At 42.5% G+C, this 22951-nt stretch overlaps 1 protein-coding gene across 2 annotated transcripts in view; it reads left to right on the forward strand.

Moving 5' to 3' along the window:
• Positions 1-7704: 7704 nt before the first annotated feature.
• Positions 7705-22951, forward strand: part of pcdh7b (protocadherin 7b) — a gene marked incomplete at its 5' end in the record, with an annotated part of 117141 nt that continues 101894 nt past the window's right edge. Inside the window, one exon of one of the 2 annotated variants that reach the window (XM_080518962.1) lies at positions 7705-10779. In XM_080518962.1, the coding sequence (XP_080375088.1) occupies positions 7705-10779 (3075 nt within the window). The remainder of the gene's footprint in view (positions 10780-22951) is intronic. The other variant, XM_080518963.1, reaches the window with a different exon arrangement.

Consider the following 22951-nt stretch of genomic DNA (forward strand, 5'->3'; position numbering starts at 1 on the left):
AATGTTGTTGTTTGGTACAACTGTTGTTCTGAAAAAGATATTGCCACGCAATGTATAGTAAGTGAATAGTGTTTATTTTTTACACCATCTCATTGCTTCTCTTAGATTGCAGACGTGGCATTAACACTTACATGTACTAATATTCACACCTTATAAACACAAATAACAACAAAGGCTCTCCCTTTACTTAAATTCAACACAATATCTCAGTAGAAATGGGCATGACTTCCTGTAAATGACAGCTGAAAATGTAACGCTACTTTTTCCCCCCCGATACGTGCATGTATGTATCTGTACTGGTTCTGTCAAGTCTTTGCTGGTTTTGTTATAAGATGCCAAACTTCTGTTGCTTCTTCAAAAATACTTGACTATTCAGTATTTCAAAGCTGTTCTTGGACGAGAAAAAAAAAACAAAACAAAAAAAACCATCTGAATCCTTTCACACAGAGCAGACAAAAATACCTGAAGTCTCACTGGAAAATTGCTAACATTATACAAACTATATCACTACTGAATGCCAATTAGCAAGAGTTTTCGGCGACAAAAGAGGGTTTGCAATCACGCAACTTGAATGGATGAGATCAGTAGTGGCCAAATTACCTGCATTCACATTTCAAAAGCAGCGTCACTCGGGGAGAGTTGCACATTTATTATGTTTTCAGTGAGAATAAACTGCAACAACAAAGAAGATGAAAACTTGCTGTGAGCCATAATTCTTGTAGCACATCTGCCTTTTCTTCTTCTATTTTTTTTTTTTTTTGCTTTTCCTGGCACAGCATGCAACAAATACCGGGAGTGAAAACTGTGGACGTGGTTGATATGCACTTTTTTCTTAAATTTAAAACACAACTCCATCTTGGTTGAAAATTCCAGAGTGGAGTTAGCCTTAAGCCAACGTTCCTGCTTCGAATGCCATCATTAGGACTCAGCGTCTTGATGATGATGATGACGATGATGATGATGATGATGATGGCAGTTGAAGTGGGAAACAATTTGATCTCTGTAAATGAGCCTTTATGAAGATTTGTTGTCTTTATTTGTGTGTGTGTGTGTGTGTGTGTGTGTGTGTGTGTGTGTGTGTGTGTGTGTGTGTGTGTGTGTGTGTGTGTGTGTGTGTGTGTGTGTGTGTGTGTGTGTGTGCATATTGCTGTTAGAATGTGAGATGTCTCCTGCTTGGGTGTAAATGGAGTCCTGTGCTACACGAATAAAATAAAGCAAGTACATTGCAGCTCTTTCGTTACTTCATTATCATTGTCTTTTCTTTGCACTGTCAGAAATTAAGGTACAAAATGAGTCAATTTCGGTAGTCTAAGGTATACTCTCCTCTAAAGCCCCCCCTCAGGGCTAATTATTGAACCTTAAGCTAATTACGTGTCCATTTGTGAGGGTCTGCATCTGTTCCCAAGCGGTATAGATGGTGTACAATCTATTTTCAACTGTTGACATAGTATAATATACACAAGTTGTAAAAGTAAGGTTTTCAACATCTGTTGTGCTGGGTTGCATCTAAAAGGACTCAGTTAAGTCTTTTCAGCATCTCAAATTTCACTTCATTTCAAACTCTGATCCTGTAATCAGTTTGAATTTATACTGCAGTGTACAACGACTTTACACCATAGATGGGTTTGATGAGAGATCCCATCTTATCAGGCAAGGACACAAATCTACACTCATGAGCTGTAATTCCATTTGATTCTCGCTTAAAAAAATATATTTGCATTTACCGATCAGAGGTTACGTCTCAACTTAATTACGATCATGCTTTAGTGGACAAATTACTTCATTTTGTAACAATCACTTCTCTTTCTTCATCTGAAAATTGTGATTTAATGACAGATTTTTACTTCTGTGGGATTTCTTAAATATGTTTTACATGGCATTTCGGCTCTCAAATCCTCATTTAACCAGAAACATTGGGAAATCCAATCTGATCATGTAAACTTTGAACATGACTAATAAGAGTGAAATCAGATGGTGAACAAATTAAGGTTAAATTACATTCTATTGCATTTTTTTTGTAATAATAATACTGTATATTGCAGAGTTGTGATAGTTTATAGCATATTAGTTGTAACAACAACACTTCAGAATATTTTGTATACATTCAGATCAAGATGTATCACATGAACATACTTTTTTTTTTTAAGTGAATTTCATGAATTTATATGAAATTCACTTAAGAATCGTCTTTATTGTCATTGTAACAAGTACAATGAAATTGCATAGAAAGTTGGGGGAAGGAAGGACAACAAGAGGTGAGGAGAGGAGGGGAAAAAAGACAGATTACAGACTGTGCTCTGTGTATGTATGAGTCTAAATTGATGGGTTATTTTCTTTTTGTCATATGTGTTTGTGTTGTGTTTCATACCATGGTTTTCACATGTCTGTAACAAATTAATAATAAATAAATAAAATCAAATACATCAGTCGGTCCACCGAGGTTTATAATGTTGATGTATTGCAATGAGTGTCCGATTAACGGCGAACTAATCCTTAGACATAGCAAGCAAATAAAAACATACATAAAATACAATATATATGTCAATAAAACTGAGCATTTGAATGGTAATTCAATGGTTCCATCCAAGCAACAAGCCAACAGACCCCATCAAGTTACAAGGATGTACTCTATTTACACTGTGAGCGTGTGTTTTGTTCCGCGTCGAGAAACCCCCCCCCTCTAAAAAAAAACCCTTGTGTGAGTTTAAATCCAGGTACTTAGCGGCCTCACTTTGTGGGCAGAGCTTGTGCAATCACTTGGTGTACTCAGGTAATTATTTTCAACAGCAGCATTTGTCAGTGCACATTTTATATTTACAGAGTCTGTGATAAATGTGGAAAGAGCACTCAGTGGCACACTGGCGAAAATGAAGGTGAAGAAAACATATATACTGCATGTGCTCTTTCATTGCGCATAAAAAATTTAACTGTGCAATGACTATTACATGGATTAGATTTAGGGGGCTCTCTCGGTGAAAGCCCAATTGGCGAGAAGGTGTTAAATCAATGAGGGAAACCCATAATAGCAGGAAGATGTATTTTTGGCTTTGGCAATGCAGCCAATCCGTCCAACATCCTCACCCTGGCAGCACTGGACTGCACAAGTGTAATTCTATGTCAACATAATGTAACTGCAGCTCTATCGAATGCAGTGTAACAGCATTACCATGAACATTAACCAGTGCAGCACTTACATCAGGACATGCACACGTTTCTGCTTGTTTCATGTTTATGGAAAGGAAAGCATTAATTCAGCAGACAGTGCAATCATCTCACTTTTTTTTTTTCCTTTCATTTTCTCATCCCACATTTCATTAACGCTTCTCAAGTGTCTGTGGGGAAAACGGGCAAAATAAGCAAAAGTAGAGAGAGATGTAAATCTTTTAAGATGTGCTCTGTGAAGCTCAAGCCGTTCTGGAAGTCAGCCACGACCCCACGTTTGCATAAAATTAATGATATGCAAAAGATTTTTGTCAGAAAATTACTTTTTCCAGGCAAAAACATAGAAGGATGCAACATCTCTGATCGCAACTTGTTTTAATCTGTATCAGTCATAGCGTGGGAGTATGAGTCACTTTTTTATTTTTTCACTGAGCATTCCGTTTTCTAAACGCCTCGTTTTCACTGATGATGCCTTTGTTACGCCATCGAATGCTTTCCCTCGTATCGTTTTCGACCACTCATCCACTCGAGAGCACAATCGATGGTACACACAACTATGATAATGATTTTCAGGGATGATTTTTGAGCCTTGATCTTCATGGTTGTGGTGGCAAACGCTGTCTCACAATCACCTATGTGCTCGTTTCCACTTTGTGTCTGGATATTGCAACCGCCTTGGAGCGCTGAGCTATTGTTGTTGCATCTTGTGAATTCTTGTTTGATCCACTAGAGTCACACAAAATCATACTGCTTCTTGGAAATTGTTCCTTTCAGTAACCAGTGTGTGTGTGAGGGTTTTAAAAAAAATTAATTTCATGGGCAAGACACTTATCGGCACATTATCACAGCACCAAAGCAGTTTACGTTAAAAAAAAAGAGGCAGAAAACAAAGAAAATTAGGAGTTTGACTGACCATGAATGTCAGAATATGTATTGAAATTACTCTTTGAAAGGATATTATTACAGCTTAAATGTCAGGGTTTTTTTTCTCCCTTTTTAAAGTTACATTACAGATTATTGATTATTGATTCTTATTTATTTGTGTTATTTAGTCAAAGACAAAGTGAGCTTTATAATCAGCCGTACATTCAAGGCACACAGTAAATCAAAATGTCATCTTGCTTGCTCCCCTATGATGTTTAAAGAATAGAGAGTAATAGACAAAACATGTCACCCAAACGAGAAGAGAAACGGGAAAATAGAGAATATAGACCAATAAAGAGTGCAATAAGATATTAAACAAGAATTTAAAAACTGAAATGAGCAATATCTGTCCATGGATATGGAATGTAGATCAAACCTCTGTGAGGTCAGATGATCAGTGGCACTTTAGTATCATGTGTTCACTGCAGTAACATCAACTGTTGACAGGTTAATGTCGCAGAAATATTGATTTGCACTGATAAGAACAGATTTCAGACAATTGTAAAACCCGTTTTAGAGTTTTGTTGTGTATGATGGTGGTTTGAGTCCTAATAAAAATTAAATGAAATAATAAAGACAATGTAAACAATGACAAACAAGTTATTACTTGCAGTTTTTCTTAAAAAAAACAAACAACTGAATGCAACTTTCCTTTAAGTTATTTGAAATAAATATACCTTGAATAATATACATATTTGATATACTGGCATGAGCAGGTGCCAGGTATTAAACATCAATAATAAGAGAAGAGGTATATTCAATGCACATCTCTTCATAATTCAGTACAGTTCAACATCACAGCCCACAAAATGAAGCCATAAATGAAGAAATCCGAAATCAAAGCATCTCTTTGTGCACTTTAGATTTATGGCAGGGACGCCGTACTGTGTAAACCAACAAGTCCACTGAATGAATGAGTCGAGCGCCATAATATTGTAAAAATGAATATGTACGAACATGTTTAGAGTTGTTTACTTACTTGTTATAAAAAAAAAGTGTTTATATTTGATTATTGAAATCATATACACCTTTTGAGTCACAGTATGACAATTGTAATCAGCAAATTGTATATGAAGTTACTAATATTTACAGAGAAAATAATCATCTGAAGGATTTGAATAATGCATCTAAGTGCTTTCAGCACCTGCCTTCCCTTCCCTTCTCCAAACGTCTATTTTGACGGGGGTTATGCGTTTTTAACCGACGATAGAGGGCGCTCGTAAGTCAGGATAAACCCACTGCTGGAATTCAGACACGCCGTCTGAGAGAGATGCAGCTGCTGAAACTGGCTGCCTCTTTTCCTCTCCTCCTCCTCCTCCTCTCCCACTGTCCCTCACTCCTTCACTCACTCATTACATTCGCTCACTGTATAATTTCACATAAACACACACACACACACACACACAGCGAGCAGCTCTGTCCCCATAATCAAATAGCTCATGATCCAAAGTTGAGGAAATCCTTAGACACCCGCGCAAACCCCTTATTCTTTTGCACTTGTGCAAATGTGCATGCACGGCTGCTCCAGAATATAATTCACCCTAACCCCCCACCCCCCGACTTCAAAATGTCCCTCATCCACCTGCCCTGCACGCCCACAGGAGGAAATTTATGCACGCAGCGGGCAACGAGCTCCGGCCACCATGACATGAATGTTTCTTCCAAAAATGTCCCCATCTCCGGCACTTGAATGGCAAAAGTGGAAGGAGGGACACACACTGCGCGCACACTAATCTCACGCAAGGATGCCGGGGTTTGCGCAGTGGTCGAGTATCAAAACCCCCCCTTTTCTGTGGATGACCAAGCAGTGGACGCAGTGTCTTTATTCCTCTTTAAGCAAAATCGATTCACTGCTGTCGGTGTCTGATTCCTGGATGCCGGGTGGACTGACATGCGGGTGGAGAAGACACCGAACCTTCGCTGAGCACAGCCACCGGCGACCACACGCATTCATAATAGTAACCACAGGGAAAAAGCAAGGCGCTGCGCACACAGCCAGCCTCTTGTCCCGTCCCGACTGTCCTGCCGCGGCTGTGCCCTGTCGTTGCTTTGACTGACATTTAGGACAGTTTCAAATCAAATAATTAAAAAAATTATATATATTTTAAAAAAAAACAGGTAACTTGTCTCAAACTGGGCGCGCGTAAAAGTTACAATCTGGATGCGCGCCTGTCTTGTCGCTTGGGCTATCTCCTGCGGCATTTCCTATAAAATGTAGTTATGACGCGACGAAACAATGCCCCTGATTAAAACATGCAAAAATAGTTGTTTTCTTCTGTATTTCTGCACATCGCCTACAGTGGAATGATATATGAAGCACCCAGATTGTTGCGCAAAAAAACGGCCAAGCCACGTCTTATGAAATACTTGTCAAAACCAACAAATCAAACATTGTCTGTTGGCCTCTGGACTGGGCGATCGAAGTCCGACCCTGTTTACGTGCGCTGCTCGGGGAGAAGCAAAACCTGGAGGCGGTGGAGAGAGAGAGAGAGAGAGAGAGAGAGAGAGAGAGAGAGAGAGAGAGAGAGAGAGAGAGAGAGAGAGAGAGAGAGAGAGAGAGAGAGAGAGAGAGAGAGAGAGAGAGAGAGAGAGAGAGAGAGAGAGAGAGAGAGAGAGAGCGAGAGAGAGAGAGAGAGAGAGAGCGAGAGAGAGGGAGAGAGAGAGAGCGAGAGAGAGAGAGGGGGGGGGGGACTGCAATATCATTTGCGAATCCCTCTCACAGTGCTGCAGATAGGAGCTGCCAACACACGCGGCGCGTCTGCAGGTGAGGAAACAGGCTGAATATGCTGGACACAGTGAGGAATTCAACCAACGTTTCCTAAATGCCCAATCGGATATACATCTTTGTTAGATTTGTCTGTCCCTTCTTTTCATACAATCTTGAATTTGCAGTGGCGTGTGCGCAGTAGAGTTGCCTCGCAAAAAATAGAGAGGAGAAACTGTCCTATTCTGCTGGCTGCAGGTGACTTGGAGGAAGAAAGAAGGAAAAAAAGCAGACTGAAGAATGGACAGGTAATTTGCTTCATATTCATTACCTTCAGTCTCAGCTGCGCGCACCCAGCCGACGTTCACCGAGTTTGGAAACTGCGCGGGCATTTAAATGATCCTCTGACATACGTGGACATATCAACGGACAACGCAGCCTCACCCTCTCAACAAATAAAAGGAGACTCGAGAAATTGAGTACAGGGGGAAAAGGAGCGACATGGACTGAATCACTTTTTGCTGATGTGATGCCCGGACTATAAGATTTCTGGCTTTTACGCGCATGACATTCAAATCTTTGGAGCGGTTTCTGCAGCGATACGGAGCATCTCTGATGTGTTTCTGAGATCACTGCGGGTTTCTTTTTTTTTTTAAATTCTATTAAAACAAGGAAAGGCATCCGACGTCCAGGAGGCGCGGAGGAGAGAGGAAAGCCCGAGTAGTGGCTGTTTTTCACTGCAGCAGGAGCGAGTGAGGAAGTCGTCCGGAGGATGAAGTCTCGGATGAAGCAGCGGGCTTTGCTCTGAATGAAAAACATCGTTCATCTTCATTTTCGGACTCTTTTTTTAATCCATTTTTAAAAAAAACTTTTTTTTTTTGAACTCGTAAGTGGACATTTTCCAGGGGTGAACAATGAGGACTACTGGTGCAGTGGACTATTTGTACTATTGCATGCTCATCCTGCAGCTCGTGCATCAGCCCTCCGCCAAGCGAGTGCTCCGGTACCGTTTGGCAGAGGAGGGACCCGCCGATGTCAGAGTGGGGAACGTGGCCGGCGACCTGGGCATAGTCGCCGGGTCCGGTGAGGTGACGTTCACCCTCGAGTCGGGTTCAGATTTTTTCAAAATAGACAACATCACAGGTGAGCTCACGACCAACGAGAGACGGATAGACCGTGAAAAATTACAACAGTGCCAAATGATCTTTGATGAAAACGAGTGCTTTATAGATTTCGAGGTGTCAGTGATAGGACCGGCGCAAAGCTGGGTCGATCTCTTTGAGGGAAAAGTCATCATATTAGACATAAACGACAACACTCCGTCTTTCCCTTCCCCGGTCCTGACACTGTCTGTGGAGGAAAACAGACCCATTGGAACCCTTTATCTGCTGCCCACAGCCACAGACAGAGATTTTGGCAGAAATGGAATAGAGCGATATGAGCTTATTCAGGACAATGGGGAGAACTCAAGACGCTTGGGCTCCTCTGGGGATTCATACTCGGGGAAGAGGAGATTTGAGGAGGGAGCAAGCAGGAGCAGTGTCTTTGAACTGCAAGTTGCTGACACTACTGATGGAGAGAAGCAGCCTCAACTCATCATTAAAGGAGCCCTTGATAGGGAACAGAGAGACTCCTATGAGCTCACACTGCGTGTCAGGGATGGAGGTGATCCCCCTCGCTCCTCTCAAGCCATTCTGAGAGTAATGATCACCGATGTCAATGACAACAGTCCTCGCTTTGAGAAGAGCGTGTATGAAGCCGACCTGCCAGAGAACAGCTCCCCTGGTGCTCCCATACTCCAGCTTAAGGCGGCTGACGCAGACGTAGGGGTTAACGGTCAAATAGAATATGTGTTTGGGGCAGCCACGGAGTCAGTGAGGAGGCTGCTGAGGTTGGATGAGAGCACAGGGTGGCTGAGTGTGTTGCACCGTATTGACCGTGAAGAAGTGAGCCAACTGAGGTTCACAGTAATGGCCCGCGACAGAGGCCAGCCACCCAAAATGGACAAGGCCACAGTGGTGTTAAACATCAAGGATGAGAATGACAATGTTCCTGCTATTGAAATACGCAAAATAGGACGCATTTTCTTAAAAGATGGCATTGCGAACGTGGCCGAAGATGTTGTGGTCGACACGCCCATTGCCCTCGTACAGGTGTCAGACCGAGACCAAGGAGAGAACGGGATCGTGACCTGCACGGTGGTAGGAGATGTGCCTTTTCAGCTTAAACCTGCTAGTGAGATGGAGGGAGAGCAGAATAAAAAGAAATACTTTCTACACACATCTGCAACTCTGGACTATGAGGTTACACAGGAATACAATGTGGTCATCGTGGCTGTGGACTCTGGAAGCCCCAGTCTAGCAAGTAATAACTCCCTTATCGTCAAAGTAGGTGACACTAATGACAACCCTCCTATCTTTAGCCAGAATGTAGTAGAAGTGTCTTTTCCTGAAAACAATGCCCCTGGTGAGAGGGTGACAACAGTGGCAGCCATTGATGCAGATAGTGGGAAGAACGCTGAAATAGCCTATTCCCTGGACTCATCAGTAAATGGGATTTTCTCTATCGATGCAGACAGTGGAGACATCCGAGTAAACACCATTCTGGATAGGGAGCAAACGGAGCGCTACGAATTCAAAGTGATAGCCAAAGATAAGGGTATAAACACCCTTCAAGGTTCTGCAACAGTGGTTGTCCTTGTGGCCGATAAGAATGACAATGAGCCAAAGTTCATGCAGGATGTGTTCACCTTCTATGTCAAAGAAAATCTGGATCCAAACAGCCCAGTTGGCATGGTGACTGTAATTGATGCAGATAAAGACCAAAATGCAGAAATGGGTCTTTTTATTGAGGAAGAGGAGGAGATCTTTTCTATTGAGAATGAAACAGGCACTATTTTTTCCACCCTGTCTTTTGACCGAGAGCTGAAAACTACTTACACGTTTCGTGTCAAAGCTGTTGACGGAGGTGACCCTCCCAGATCGGCTACTGCCACTGTTTCACTCTTTGTTATGGATGAAAATGACAACGCGCCGACAGTCACCTTCCCGATAAACAGCTCCTACACCCTACTCCCTCCCTCCAGTAACATCAGAACAGTGGTGAGAACTGTCATAGCCACTGATTCAGACACTGGCATCAATGCAGACCTGAACTATAGCATCATCGGGGGTAACCCCTTTAAGCTGTTTGAAATTGACGGGGGCACAGGGGTCATTTCACTGATGGCAAAGCTGGAGCAGAAGCACCACGGCCTCCACAGACTTGTGGTTCAGGTGAACGACAGTGGGCAGCCCTCTCAGAGCACCACCACGCTGGTTCATGTGTATGTGAATGAGACTCTTTATAACTCCACTATTGTGGAGGCCCAGGTGGCTCGGAGCCTGAGCACATCGCTCAACACCAACATTGCCGGCGACCCCAACTATGACCTTAGTAAACAGCGATTAAGTATTGTGATTGGAGTAGTTTCAGGAATCATGACTGTCATAGTTATCATTCTTGTTGTCGTCATGGCCCGTTATTGCCGTCCGAAGAATAAGAATGGCTACGAGGCTGGCAAAAAGGATCATGAGGACTTCTTTACACCACAGCAGCATGACAAATCAAAGAAGCCCAAGAAAGATAAGAAGAAACAGAAGTCCAAGCAACCTCTCTACAGCAGTATTGTCACTGTAGAGGCATCCAAACCCAATGGGCAGCGCTACGACGGTGTTAACGAGAAGCTGTCGGACAGTCCTGGCATGGGTCGGTACCGTTCAGTCAACGGAGGGCCAGGCAGCCCAGATCTGGCCCGTCACTACAAGTCAAGTTCACCACTCCCCACTGTCCAGCTTCACCCACAGTCACCAACAGCTGGAAAAAAGCACCAGGCAGTTCAGGACCTGCCCCCTGCCAATACCTTTGTTGGCACCGGAGATAACATTTCCCTGGGATCTGACCACTGCTCTGAATACAGCAGTCAAACTATCAACAAGTACAACAAACAGGTAAGAAGACACATTTCAGTGTTCTTTTGTTTTTGTCCACTCCTCTTAAATGTCTTCTGCTTCTTCCTCTTAGTGTTCTCTCTGCCATAATGCTTTCTGACAGGGTTAGTCTCAGTAGTCTTGTTGCCTTTATGGTGCTAATGTGTGTCAAGTTAGTGGTATTGATCTGTTTTGGTTTGGAGTGCCATTCACATGTAATATTGAAAGGAATGGGAAAGGTTCAGATTAACTTAGGAAGGGATATTGTTACTACTTGACCAAACACGTCCAGCTTTTTGTCTTTCATCACAGCATGCGTTGAAGCTGCCTTTTCCGTCGGGGGTGTCACAGGCACTCACCTGGGAAACTATATGCCGACGTGTTGTAGACAGCTCACATAAGGGTTTGGTTTGCAGTTATTTCATCCCAGAGGGGGAGCGTAGCAGAGGCCGGCTACATTCCCCCTCAGCTGTGTCAAGCCCTGCCCTGCCCTCCGTCTGTGACAAGGCTACCTTTTTCTTCTCGTGAAAGGGAGAAAGAATAAAAGCAGGGAGAGGAGAGGGAGGAAAAGAGAGCAAGATGGAGGTTGATGCAACTCTCGCATGGCTGTGTAACTTTTGTGAGTCAGTTTTACAGTTTCTGCTTGAGTAGGACCATCTGGCCAGGAGGTCATATTAACATTCCTCTGTGCTTTGAGGTCTGCGCCAATCCATAGACCTGCTCGCGAAAATTGGCATTTTTATATCACCTCCCACATTTTGCCTCAATGTCTTATACTCCAATCTTTTTTTTCCTCTCCTATAAATGTCTGCCATCTTGTGCGTCGCTTTTCTTCCCTTCCACCCTCATCCTCTACCTCCAGCTCATCTTCCCTTGCCTCCCGTTATTACTTTGCTTCCTTTTTATCTCTCGAGTAACTCTTCCCTTCCATTTGCAGTGTAGGTAAAAGTTGTAGGTGGCATAATTCGATATTAAAATTCTAGGAATTGTGTGCTTTTATGGATCGGCTTTTTGCACTGTTTGGTGTAGCAACAGCATGAGGCAGAGTTAATACTTAATGAAGCCAGCTGATTTGCGTTTTCGGGGAAAAAGAACATCATTTTTGTATATATTTTTCCCGCCTTTATAGCAGTCTAATGCATTATTGATCTTTTTTTTTTTCACTTGGTGTCAGCACTGTTCTAAAAATTTCAGAGTGCAGCTTGCATAGTTGCACTTTTTTCTTTTTTTGCACTTTCTTGTTTCCTTTTCTCTTGATATTTTTATTTCATTCTTGTTTATATTCTTTATACCCACCGTGTCTTTTCTGCCTCAAACTCTCTTCTGGACCTGTGAAGAATATCTGTGTATGCCTTTTCTTCTTTCTTTCTTTTTTTTTGCCAATCCATCACATCCCCTTACAACGCTGCTCTTTGCCATGCTTTTTTTTCTTGCAGTAGTTTCTTTTTTAATCTCCACTCTCATCTCTCTATATCCCTTTCCTCTCCCTTCTCAAATCATTTCAGTCCCCTTTTTACTTCTCTCCCTTCTCTTACTCCGCTGTGTCTCTAACAGCTTCTAATATGGTGTATTCACTGAACTGCTTCCCAGAGTGTGAGGAGTGCTGTTGCTTTCGGATGTCTCCTGCATAATTAAAAGGGCACTCTATTTGCTGCTGCGGCAGCAGCATGTATTGTGTGTCACTATGCTCCACTTATATAATTATTTACTCTCTACATTAATGCTGCGGTAACTTTTATAGACTGTGCATTTGTTAGAGGGCAGCAACCTGGATAAAACTCAAACGGAGAGCGTTTTATTTTGATTTATGGGTGCCTGGTTTGGATGTACAGATCGTGATAAAAGGGCAAAGGGAAATGTTTAGAGAAGGACTGGGAAACATCACGTTTACTATGTGATGGAGCCTATTTGAGTTTTAATATACACTCACCAGGTATTTTTAAATTGCTTTTTTATACCCTATGGGCTCAGTAAATAGTTCTTGTTGATGGATTCAGTTGGTGTGAATGGGCCATAATTTAATGACTGCATGAGAGATCTAATTGAGGAGAAGGTGTGCGTTCATGTGCTCCATTTATGGTATTAAACAGCTCCCACTGTATTAGATTAAGTACTGGTGTGGTCATGCGCTTGTTTTTAGGGAGACTGGATCTAAAAATATTCTGTTGACTGCCGAGTACCACTACAGCTAAAGACATAATACAACACTCAAGGACACTTATGTGCCTCAGTTCCAGGAACAATTTACACAAATTATGGACAGAATTATGACAGACGAATACTATTATCCTCACTGTTCTTCTTTTTGTAGAGACACATAAGCAATGTTTTAAAAAAAAACATGGTTAAATGTATTTATACGATGAACATTCAGGTAGATTTCTTTTTTAAATTTTGGATCTTGTGCACATATAGGCCTTCACTCACAAATCTTCTTCTTTATACCTCTTTCTCTTTTTTTCCATCTGTGGGAAGAGATAGAGACAGGCGCAAGAAAGACGGCCCTGTTAGTGGTATAGAGAATGGCCCCCACTGTTTCACAGGGAACTTGGGGTTAGGTGGAAAGATAGAGAGAACGACGGGTGGAGAGGGACAGAGAGAATAGTGCTGACCATTGACTGTAATCTCCCAAGGTATCGGGTTCCGTCGTTTCTCCCTCCTCGCCCACCTAATCTTACAATAACTGCACAGGGTACCTGCTCCGGCAGGTAACCAGGCAACTGAGGGAGTTTATCAGTGAGGCGAACCTTTCTTTTTAGGCCGTCAGACATTTAAACAGTCATTAAGCTGAGCTAACTGTGAGGGAGAAGCCGGCGTGTCACCCAGCAGCTGTCGAGGGCTTGAATGCGAGGGGCAACTGACCTGACATTTCATTTCTTTCAGTGACTCTACTGATTGTGGCTCGTGTTATTCATATTTTACCCTGCTTTTCTTTTTCTTGTGCCTGGAACATTTTGCTCAGCCTGTCTGGTCTTTAGACATGCCTGAGTTCAGACATTGCATCTGAAGGCTGATGAGTAGTGTATTCACTTAACAGAACACTTAACTTTATTACCTTTGGCAGTAGCTTCTGTTCTATCTAGTGCCAGAAAATAATGCCGTTCAGACATAATGTAGTGAGGAATGAAATCACTTAGCCATTGAATTAGCACAAGCCATCAGCTTTTGTTTTATCATTGCACTTCAAAGCACCACTTGTGCCCAGGTGGATCACTTTTAATCAGTGGTGAGGCACAGCAGCTTGTATGCTGTGCTTTTGTAGCATAGCCCCTCAGGGCAGGCAAAGCTCCGGTCTGCACACTTATACCGGGTTATCTTGCCTCGGGGCTGATGCAGAAAGCATAACTGGACGTTGCCCTTAACCCAGCTCCCACAGCTCGTCTGCCTCGCTCCGGCCAGCTGTTCCCACCGTGCCCACTCTAAGCTCCCGCACAGTCCGAACACGGCAGTGGAACATCTCATTTGCATAGGGCAAACCCTCACCTCGGAGGACAAACAATATCACCATGCAAATGGAGGTCACCCGGGCGCTGTTTGTATCCAAAACATAGGATGTGAATGCCCTTCATGTGCCAGGCAGATCAGGAAACCAATATGGAAATGTAGTACTTTGCCTCTGGCCTCATTTGTTTGTGACTTAGAAATTGTAGCTGCCTAAACACCTACAAAAAGCCACAACTGACTCAACTGAAACTTGCATGTAGAATCATGTGGTTGTGGGTTAATTGTGCAACATTTTTGCCTTTGTGCAGAGAATGTCCAGTAACAATGAGGATTTTGTCTTCAAAACCAGTTTGGTTTTGAGCTCCACTGAGGCTAATGGGGGTAATTACTTCATTAAGAGGTTCCAGTAAGGATTGATGGGTTTGAGCATGTCTTTATAGCTACTTGACGGTTCAGGTCAAAAGCAGTAACTGTACTGTTACGAATTGAGAAAACTCAGAAACGGGCAACTTTGATAATTGTGAGAGCCATAAATGGGCTAAAATGTGACTAACCTGTTCTATTTTAGGGCTATATCAGAACCAGGGCTACTAATTCAATAAAAAATGAAAACTACAGACTGAGTAACTGTATGAGTTTTTTGCTTTTTTTCATATTAACGTGCATTTGATATGTTTCACCTTGAAATGCACGTAACAGGACAAAGAACAACTACAAATTGAAACCCAGGAAAAGACAGCAAAATTGTGTAAAAATTGACAGTCTGGACATCTTGCATTTCATATGAATTGCACTGATGTGCAATGGGCCGATTTGTTTATTGCCACATTATTATTAACTGTTGTCTTTTTGTACTGCCGACTGTGGCTAACGCTATCAAAATTGTTTTGGATCTATTACGGCTTAATTCAATCTCTGACTGCTCAGGCTTGTGTTGTTTATGTTCGGCGAGGGAAATGGAAGGAGTAAGAGAGCACAGTAATACTCATGAAATTGCAGCGGGCAGCATTTTCTGGTATAATTTGGTTTGGTGATTTGAATGCATTTGCTCTAAGGCAATTACTAATCTAAGGATTAGACTTACCTGATATGCAGGCAGAAATGGTTGAGACTGAGAGAGAAAAACTAGGGAGGAAGATTGCTATAGCTAGTCACTTTGCTGTCTGCTATATTACCTTGCATAATATTTTAATACTGAGGCTTTCCTTTCATTCCCTCCTATCTATAGGGGAAACTGTGAACGGTACTGCCTCATTTCTGTTCCTTTGTCCTTTTTTTCTGTCACTGTCTTACGCCCTCCTTTGCATACAATACAACTGTACTCTCATAAAAAATAGGAAAATCACGTGATTAACGACGCTGAAGGAGTCTCAACTCATCTGCAACATTTGTCATGATAAGATGTCGAAAGACAGAGGAAAAGTGGGGGGAGCCAGGCAAAGGAAGAGACAAGAAATTTAAGCTGCATGCCACCTTGATTGCTCTCCACGCTGCTGATTGTAAGTGGCAGTGTTGAGGATGCCACCTTCTTCTCGCCGCTTCTTTCAATTTGATGTCATTGAAAATGGAATTTCATTTCATACTCGGCAGCGATCGCATTAGATAGGGCTCACCCGGATAAAGCCGATTCATATTTGCAGATTTGCCTTTCCTGTGGCACTATCAATCATGGCGCACTCGCCATATTGCACACTTGTTTTTCCACGGCGATTGTTAGGAGGAGTTTGTACAGTAAATTGACTTTTACAAGGCTCCCAAGGTTTGTGATATGCTATGCTAGCCTGGTTGTTTTCTCTATAGCTGTCCTTTTGTATCGACTCGGGGAGCCAGAACCAGCTAAATGAGAACATCACTTAGCTCCACTGCTGTACAACTCTGGGGAATAGTCCTGCGTCGACGAGTTAAATCACAACACGGATCAAACGTGAGGCTTATTGTTTGTGAGACTAATAGGAAAAACAGTGTTTTATTTACTGTGACATTGTACCTCATCAAAATTATAACAATCTGTGGCAATGTCAGGCTCGTGATAATGTGATTTATTTATTTATTGGCTGGTTTCTTAAGAAGGTCACGGGACATTTGGTGTCTTGATGTTCAAACAGGTGAAGGATTTGTGGTTTTTGCGGCGAGATATTCTGAACAAGTTTCCCTTTAGTGTATGTTTAAGTGTGTCTCAGTGCCTCAGTCTGCCTCTGTTTCTTCCTCACTCACCGAGGAGGAAAACATTTTGATGTGTCGAATCAATCACTCCCTGTCAAGCATGTTGCTCACACAGGTCCAAAGTGTCAAGGGAGCTGCCAGCAGGGTCCGTGGCCCCCCGTCAGGGGCCGGCGATTTAAAACCCCATTCAGCATCAGCCGTGTTGTCACATGTGGCCTTCATGAAAATGAGAATACGAGCTGTGAAAAGCCTGGCACGTTGATCCATATTTTACACCTCCCCAACACACACACACACACACACACACACACACACACACACACACACACACACACACACACACACACACACACACACACACACACACACACACACACACACACACACACACACACTTTTTGCTCTGGCAGCCAAATGTAGAGCCTTTTTAGTACAACGTGAACTTGTTTATGAGACTGAGCTAATAGGTTAAAAAAAAACAAAAAAGGGGCTTTAACTGACGTGCTGTCTCCTGAGACGGGCTGAGGGAAGAGGAGGGAGTTTGAGTAGAGCCAGGTGTAGACTCACGTGTGTACATAATGGTGTTGACAGGGGAAAAGTTAACAAGTTCACTGATGTAATTGGCATGCGTTTAATAGGTACAACCTTCACCCTGGGTTCAGGTTCACGTTGATATTTTTTGAGGCACTGACAGATATGCACCTGTTCTATCTCTCTTCGAACCCTCGACACCCTCCTGACTTTAACCTTCCTTTTGTATTGGGAATCCACTAAAATATTAAGGTGGGCTGAGATCTCTTGACTGCACAAGACAAAGTAAGAATTGTCTGCAATAAATAATGCATCTAAAAGCCTTGTGTTCTCTTTCTTTTTTTGTTTTAATCCAAAGCATATAGCTTTTTATTAACAGGCTACAGTCATACATATTTCCTAAGCAGCAGAGTATGATGGATATGACTTGAGAAGGGGAGGAATAGGACAGCTTGACTGCTTCTATTAGCCCTGTTTTGGTGCGACTCACACCATGTGGCCCCCAAATGAGATTATATGTGTATGAAACAGGAGGTAGAGCACTCACCGGCCATCCATCAAAGCCTGGGGGGACCTCTGTGAAAGTTTGTGCATGTGTACTCAGTGGGTACACTGGCTGTGTTGGTGTGCACGTGTAAGGGTGTGATAAAGCATGTGGGCGTACGGTATGAGAGTGTGTGTTTGCGTTTCCTGTGAGGGCTGAAGAAGAGAGCGAACCGGGCCTCCACAGTTCAGCCTCTCCATCATCTTGCACGCCAGGCTCATGCACGGCGACATGCCTGAGAGGGTTTCAATATCCTGTGTGCGCGCGTCGGTTGCGCTCGCGCCGCTGTGTTTACCCAAGGAATGCAGTTCATTATATTTGTATGTGTGTCTGGTTATTACATACGCTCTCTCTCCGGCACACATGCGTTGCGTACGGACGCAGATGGAGCCCGAAGGCAAGAGCGATACTTTATCTTCACCTGTTAAAAACTCACAACGAGCATCAGTAGTCTGGCTGGATGATGCACCTTTTTTTTCCTCGCTTGTCAGTAATCACAAGTGCCCTTGAGCAAGAGACTTGGAGCTCCCTTGCCCCAGCTGAGCTATTTATTGGATACTGCTGTGACTTAGGCGTGTACTCTCACCCTGTTTAATTTAAACATGCACGCACCACCTGTATTAAAGATGTGTGCAAAAAAATAAAAGAGAAAGAAATATTCATTAGCAAAGCGCTGGCAGGGGGCAGGAGAAGCCCCTGTATCGATGAGGTTGTACCTGGCAGAGAGCAGGCTATTAGCCAGCGCCGATAAATCTTGTCAGAGCCTGGAAGAATCTGCCTGCCTGCTGAAGAATGAAGGTCATGGGGCAGCTGGAGTTACGACCGGCCTCGCAGGCTAGCTGCTATCAAATCAACTGAAATATGAAGTCCAGCCAGTTCTTTTCTTGAGAATGCAAATTTTTCAATTTGCTTCGCTCATGTTGCCTTCTTCCATTTTCTCCCAGCTGTTTCAGTATGCAGCAGACAGCAGTGTAGGATTAAATTTCAATGTGATGAAGGACTTCGTAAGTAACATCAGTTTATTGACTATTTTTTTGTGGCTCCTGTCAGCGAATGATTGATGCAATCATATAGTTTGATGGTAAAGTTAAAGAAAAACCATTCTGCTTTCCAGGAAAATACAAAGATTGTTTTATCAGTCTCATTCATTGGGGTGATCACTCCCTCTAGTGGTTGGAGTAAACATGACAGGAACAATGAAGACATTAAAAGTGATGGAGAAATTAAAAAAAATGGATTCAGGTTTGTGGGGGTTATCTGTGGTGGCTGGAAGGATGACTAAATGGTTACATGTGTACCATCATGTGAAGTTCACCTTGTGTAACATGTTAAGTTTTAAATTAGGGGTGTCAAATATAAGGCCAAAACATTGGTCATTTTTAAGAGGTTGGTGTCATTGTGAAGCCGAGGTAATGTAAAGAATCCTACTGCAAAAAAAAAGAAAAAAGAAAAGAAATGGACAGCAAAAAAAAAAAAACAAACTCTATGTTCAAATGTTGACCAAGGGCTGTTCTCTGTGGAGCTGTATGTGCTCCCTGTGCTTCAAAGGGTTCATATTTTGGCATAATCCTCAAAAAACTGACCCCAAGTGTGAATGCTTGTGTGGATGAATGTCTGTCTCTTGTTGTACTTGCAACCTGTCCAGGTTCGCCCACTGTCTGGGATGCTGGGATTGGCTCCAACTCTCTCCAACCCAAGAGTGGATGAAGCAGGTAAAGCAGATGGATGGGTTTTTTTAAACTGTTTTTCAGGCAGTCTGATAGCTTGCAAAAAGAAGGTTGCTTCGCTCATTTATCCAGCAGAAATGCCCCAAATAGTATCACAAATACCTACATTTAATATTTTGTAGTTCACTTAATATGTTTTAGTTTTGCAGCCCTGTTAAACAAAATAAGCAATTTGAGTAAAATCATTAAGTATGACTCCCTTGGGCCTTTTGTACATAAGGATTAAAGGCACTTTTTTCCCACTTAATTGCTAATTAATATCATCACAAGCTGCAACCCAATTAACACTGAACTGATGTTTACAGAATGAAAGTAAAACTTCAGTATAAATGTGTGATCTAACCTTTATTGATGAGAGAATTTTACTTCTGTGGAGAGAAGCATAATCTTTAAGACGAGCAGTTTCATGGAAGCTGTCAGTGCGAGAATAAACTGTATTGTAGATGTTGTGACTGTAACCCTCATATGTTGCATATTCCCATAGGTCTGCCCTTTTGGAAACTTCAGTATAAAGTAGAGATGGCTGTAATGCTGGCCTTAGTCAGACAAATTCTACTGTGGATTGAGGAGCTACAGACATTTAATATGGTTTCATGTATTGATTTGCAGCACCTTGCCCTATAGCCTGTTTATTATCTAGCTGGATTTCACCTTTTACTCTTTTTCCCTGCACAATCTCAGGAGATGAAGTCCTCGTAGTTATTTCACCTCCTCTCTTACCTGCAACAATGTTCCTGGGTAACAACTACAAATAGTCAATCAAACTGGCCACTGGCAAAGAACAGCACTACTGTTTTGGTTTGTGAATGAGTGGGTGAATTCAGGTGCCTAAATTATACCGTGTTCCCAGCTTTTGCTCAGTTTGCTTCAATTATGTAGGAAGACAAACTGAAGGGGGGGCTTAGTAATCAAGAGCAAAAGACTGGTCTTTGACATGGTTCATTTACTCTGACTTGCTCCAGTGCAACACTTGGGACACAATAGCCAATTGTAAATTACAGAGTGGATTCAGTGGTGAGAAGTGCCTTGAGGGGGACCTAGCCCACAGAGGCGGGGAAAATAGGGAATGTTGTTACATTTGCTGCTGTTTGGTTCGAGGTTGATGAGGTCTGGGATTGGGGGAAAGGCAAGGATATCAATCAAATTGACATGTCTGGAGGCGGTAAAATGATTAGAATAATGGTAAACAAAGCCGCTTAAACATTAGTAGATTTTTCATATTTCACCTCAACTTTGTTTTCAGAACCAATCCGTTGCTTAATAAGTTTCACTTAACGTCAGATTCATCACTTTTAATCTGCCTGTAATGATATATTAATAACAGCCTTCAGAGGAAGGAGGCAAACCGCTGCGAACATAAGTGCATAAAGGAAGCCTATCACACAGTGAAGAGCTCTTGTGAACTGGTGACGTGAGGGGAGCTCAAAGCGACTTCGGCAAGCAGCAAAGAGCCGACACGAGTGACATTTACGAGTGTGTCGTGGAAGATCCCCAGCCGGACTTCGAGGGTAGACAGTTACTTTCTGTTTAATCACCATCAGGATTCTGCGGGTGCAGCAGCAAATGTTTGAGGAGCGCAGATTACTTTACCCCATGAAGCCAATTGCGGGCGATCGTTTGATGTCTACGCAAATGCGCTTAACATGCATAGACGCTCTTGCCTTCCTTCTTTTTCCTCCTGCATGTTTGAAAGATTTACGTCTGGGTGTGTGTGCCTACACTTTCGAATCCCTTTCAATAAGCCTTTCTTTGCGGATGCAGCCTCTTCTCTCAGTGAATTGGGGACATGACATAACAAATGAGACCTTGTAATTTATGTTTAAAATGAGTTATCCGTGCCAGTGTGATTTTGTTTGAACAAGGGGAAATACTGGCTGGGGTCCTCAGTCACTTTTTAAATCGTATGCCCGTGTTTGCTCAGGAATCCTCAGCGGGCTATCTATTGTTACTATGGCAATATACCACCGCTGCCACGCTCTCGCCTCCACCCTCCACAACTTCTCCCATGGCCGTATGCCGGGAGTTTTTTTTTTTTTTTTTTTTTTTCAAAAGCTTTTCGGTGCTCTCTCATCTTGCTTGTACCCGGTAATTCAGACACATCAATGCCAAAAGCTGAGCTCAGGGGCAATATCCCCTCACAAAAAAAAAAGTCACTTTTTTTTTTTTCTTTCACAGCATTGGCCTGGAGTTGGATGAGGCGTGAGAACGTCATGTTCCGCTAAACTGTTTTGATAAAGCCATCTGGGCAAGCGGGGAGCATTTCAAAGATGAGGGTCCCTGAACACTAAATTGGCAGCAGTTTGCTTTACTACAGTGAGCTCATCTCCTCCCTGTGTCACTGTTCCTTAGGGAACCTTTGGAATTTACTGCCCTTGCCATTTTGAGTTCTTGATTCATGAGATCAAATTAGACAGCCAGACAACATCAGTGGTTGCACAATGCTTTGCTCTTTAACTCAAGGCCAGTATTTTGGCACCATGGCAAATGTGGTTTATTTGCTGGTTAACCATTTCCTGCACCCAATCCCTGCTTGGGAAATTGTCTCCAACACTATGGAACTCATCTAAAGAGATGAAAAGTGCAATACAGGCTTCATCAACAAGAGGTTTACAAGTATAGGGATGTATTGAGACATGCAACAGAACCCACACACTATTAGGCATGTGTAATTTACATTATTTGACGTGGGATATTGGACGTGTTTCAAGATAAACAAATTATTATTGTGGAATACACAATGTGATCTACAAATATTTGCATTGTTTATTTATGATGCTGTTATTATGATGACAGGCATTTCCTCAGTTGGCTATCATATACATATAAAACCCCACAATATCTCCAATATAAATTTTGCTGGGGGTTTTTGTCTTCCTTTTCTTCTGCCAAATTGAGATGTACTTGATATACCACTCTGACATGTTTTATGGCTTCCTACGCCTATACTTCGAACTCCATTTTAACCATTTTTGTGCTTGTAGAGGCTCAGCGCTCAATCTAGTCACTTGATGGTCAACTCAAACACCTGCAAAACACATAACACACAAACTGAAAGCATAATGTATCTGCGTCAGCTTGAAATTTAGTACACTTTAGACTGGATCTTAGCGAATCAGGCCTTATCTGTCTAATTTACATCCCTCTTAAAAAAAGTCACATTTTGCGAAGTCAAGATGATTATTTATGTGCCACATTTCAATCCAGTTGTGTTCAAACGCAAAATATCAAAGGGGCATGAATCTTAAAGACAGATGAAACACGTTGTCTGTATTTCATTCCATATCTGAGGAGAATGATAGCTGAATAGCAATGAATTCATTCAGACAGATTAAAGGAGCTTGTGTCAGGGATCAAAAAAGAGGAATGTTGAATACAGAAAGTAAATGCCTCAGGAGGAGAATGAATGACCAAGTGTGTGTCAGTGTGTACAGGCTGAAGCAAAGAGAAATGTAAAGCACCCTATTACACTCAGAGGTATGCAGGCAACTCATCAGCTCTCAACTTAAAAATCAGAAGCAAGAATGAGTGTGTGTGTGTGTGTGTGTTCGTGGGTGTGTGTGCACATGTGTGCGTGTGTGTTCAATTCCAGCTGTAGAGTGTCTCTTCAATGTAATGACTCTTGGCACTCTTGCGGCTTAATGAAGTGGGACTTCGCCTGTGTGACGACATGAATGCGTCTGATTGGAAGCGGCTGCAAATTTGTGGGGGGGGGGAAAAAACCCAACGTGCCTGCAGTATTTTAGCGTGTTTGCTTTGTGGATTTAAACACTAACGATAAACACTT

Source organism: Blennius ocellaris (genome assembly GCF_963422515.1).
Source record: "Blennius ocellaris genome assembly, chromosome: 23".
Classification (NCBI taxonomy): Eukaryota; Metazoa; Chordata; class Actinopteri; order Blenniiformes; family Blenniidae; genus Blennius; species Blennius ocellaris.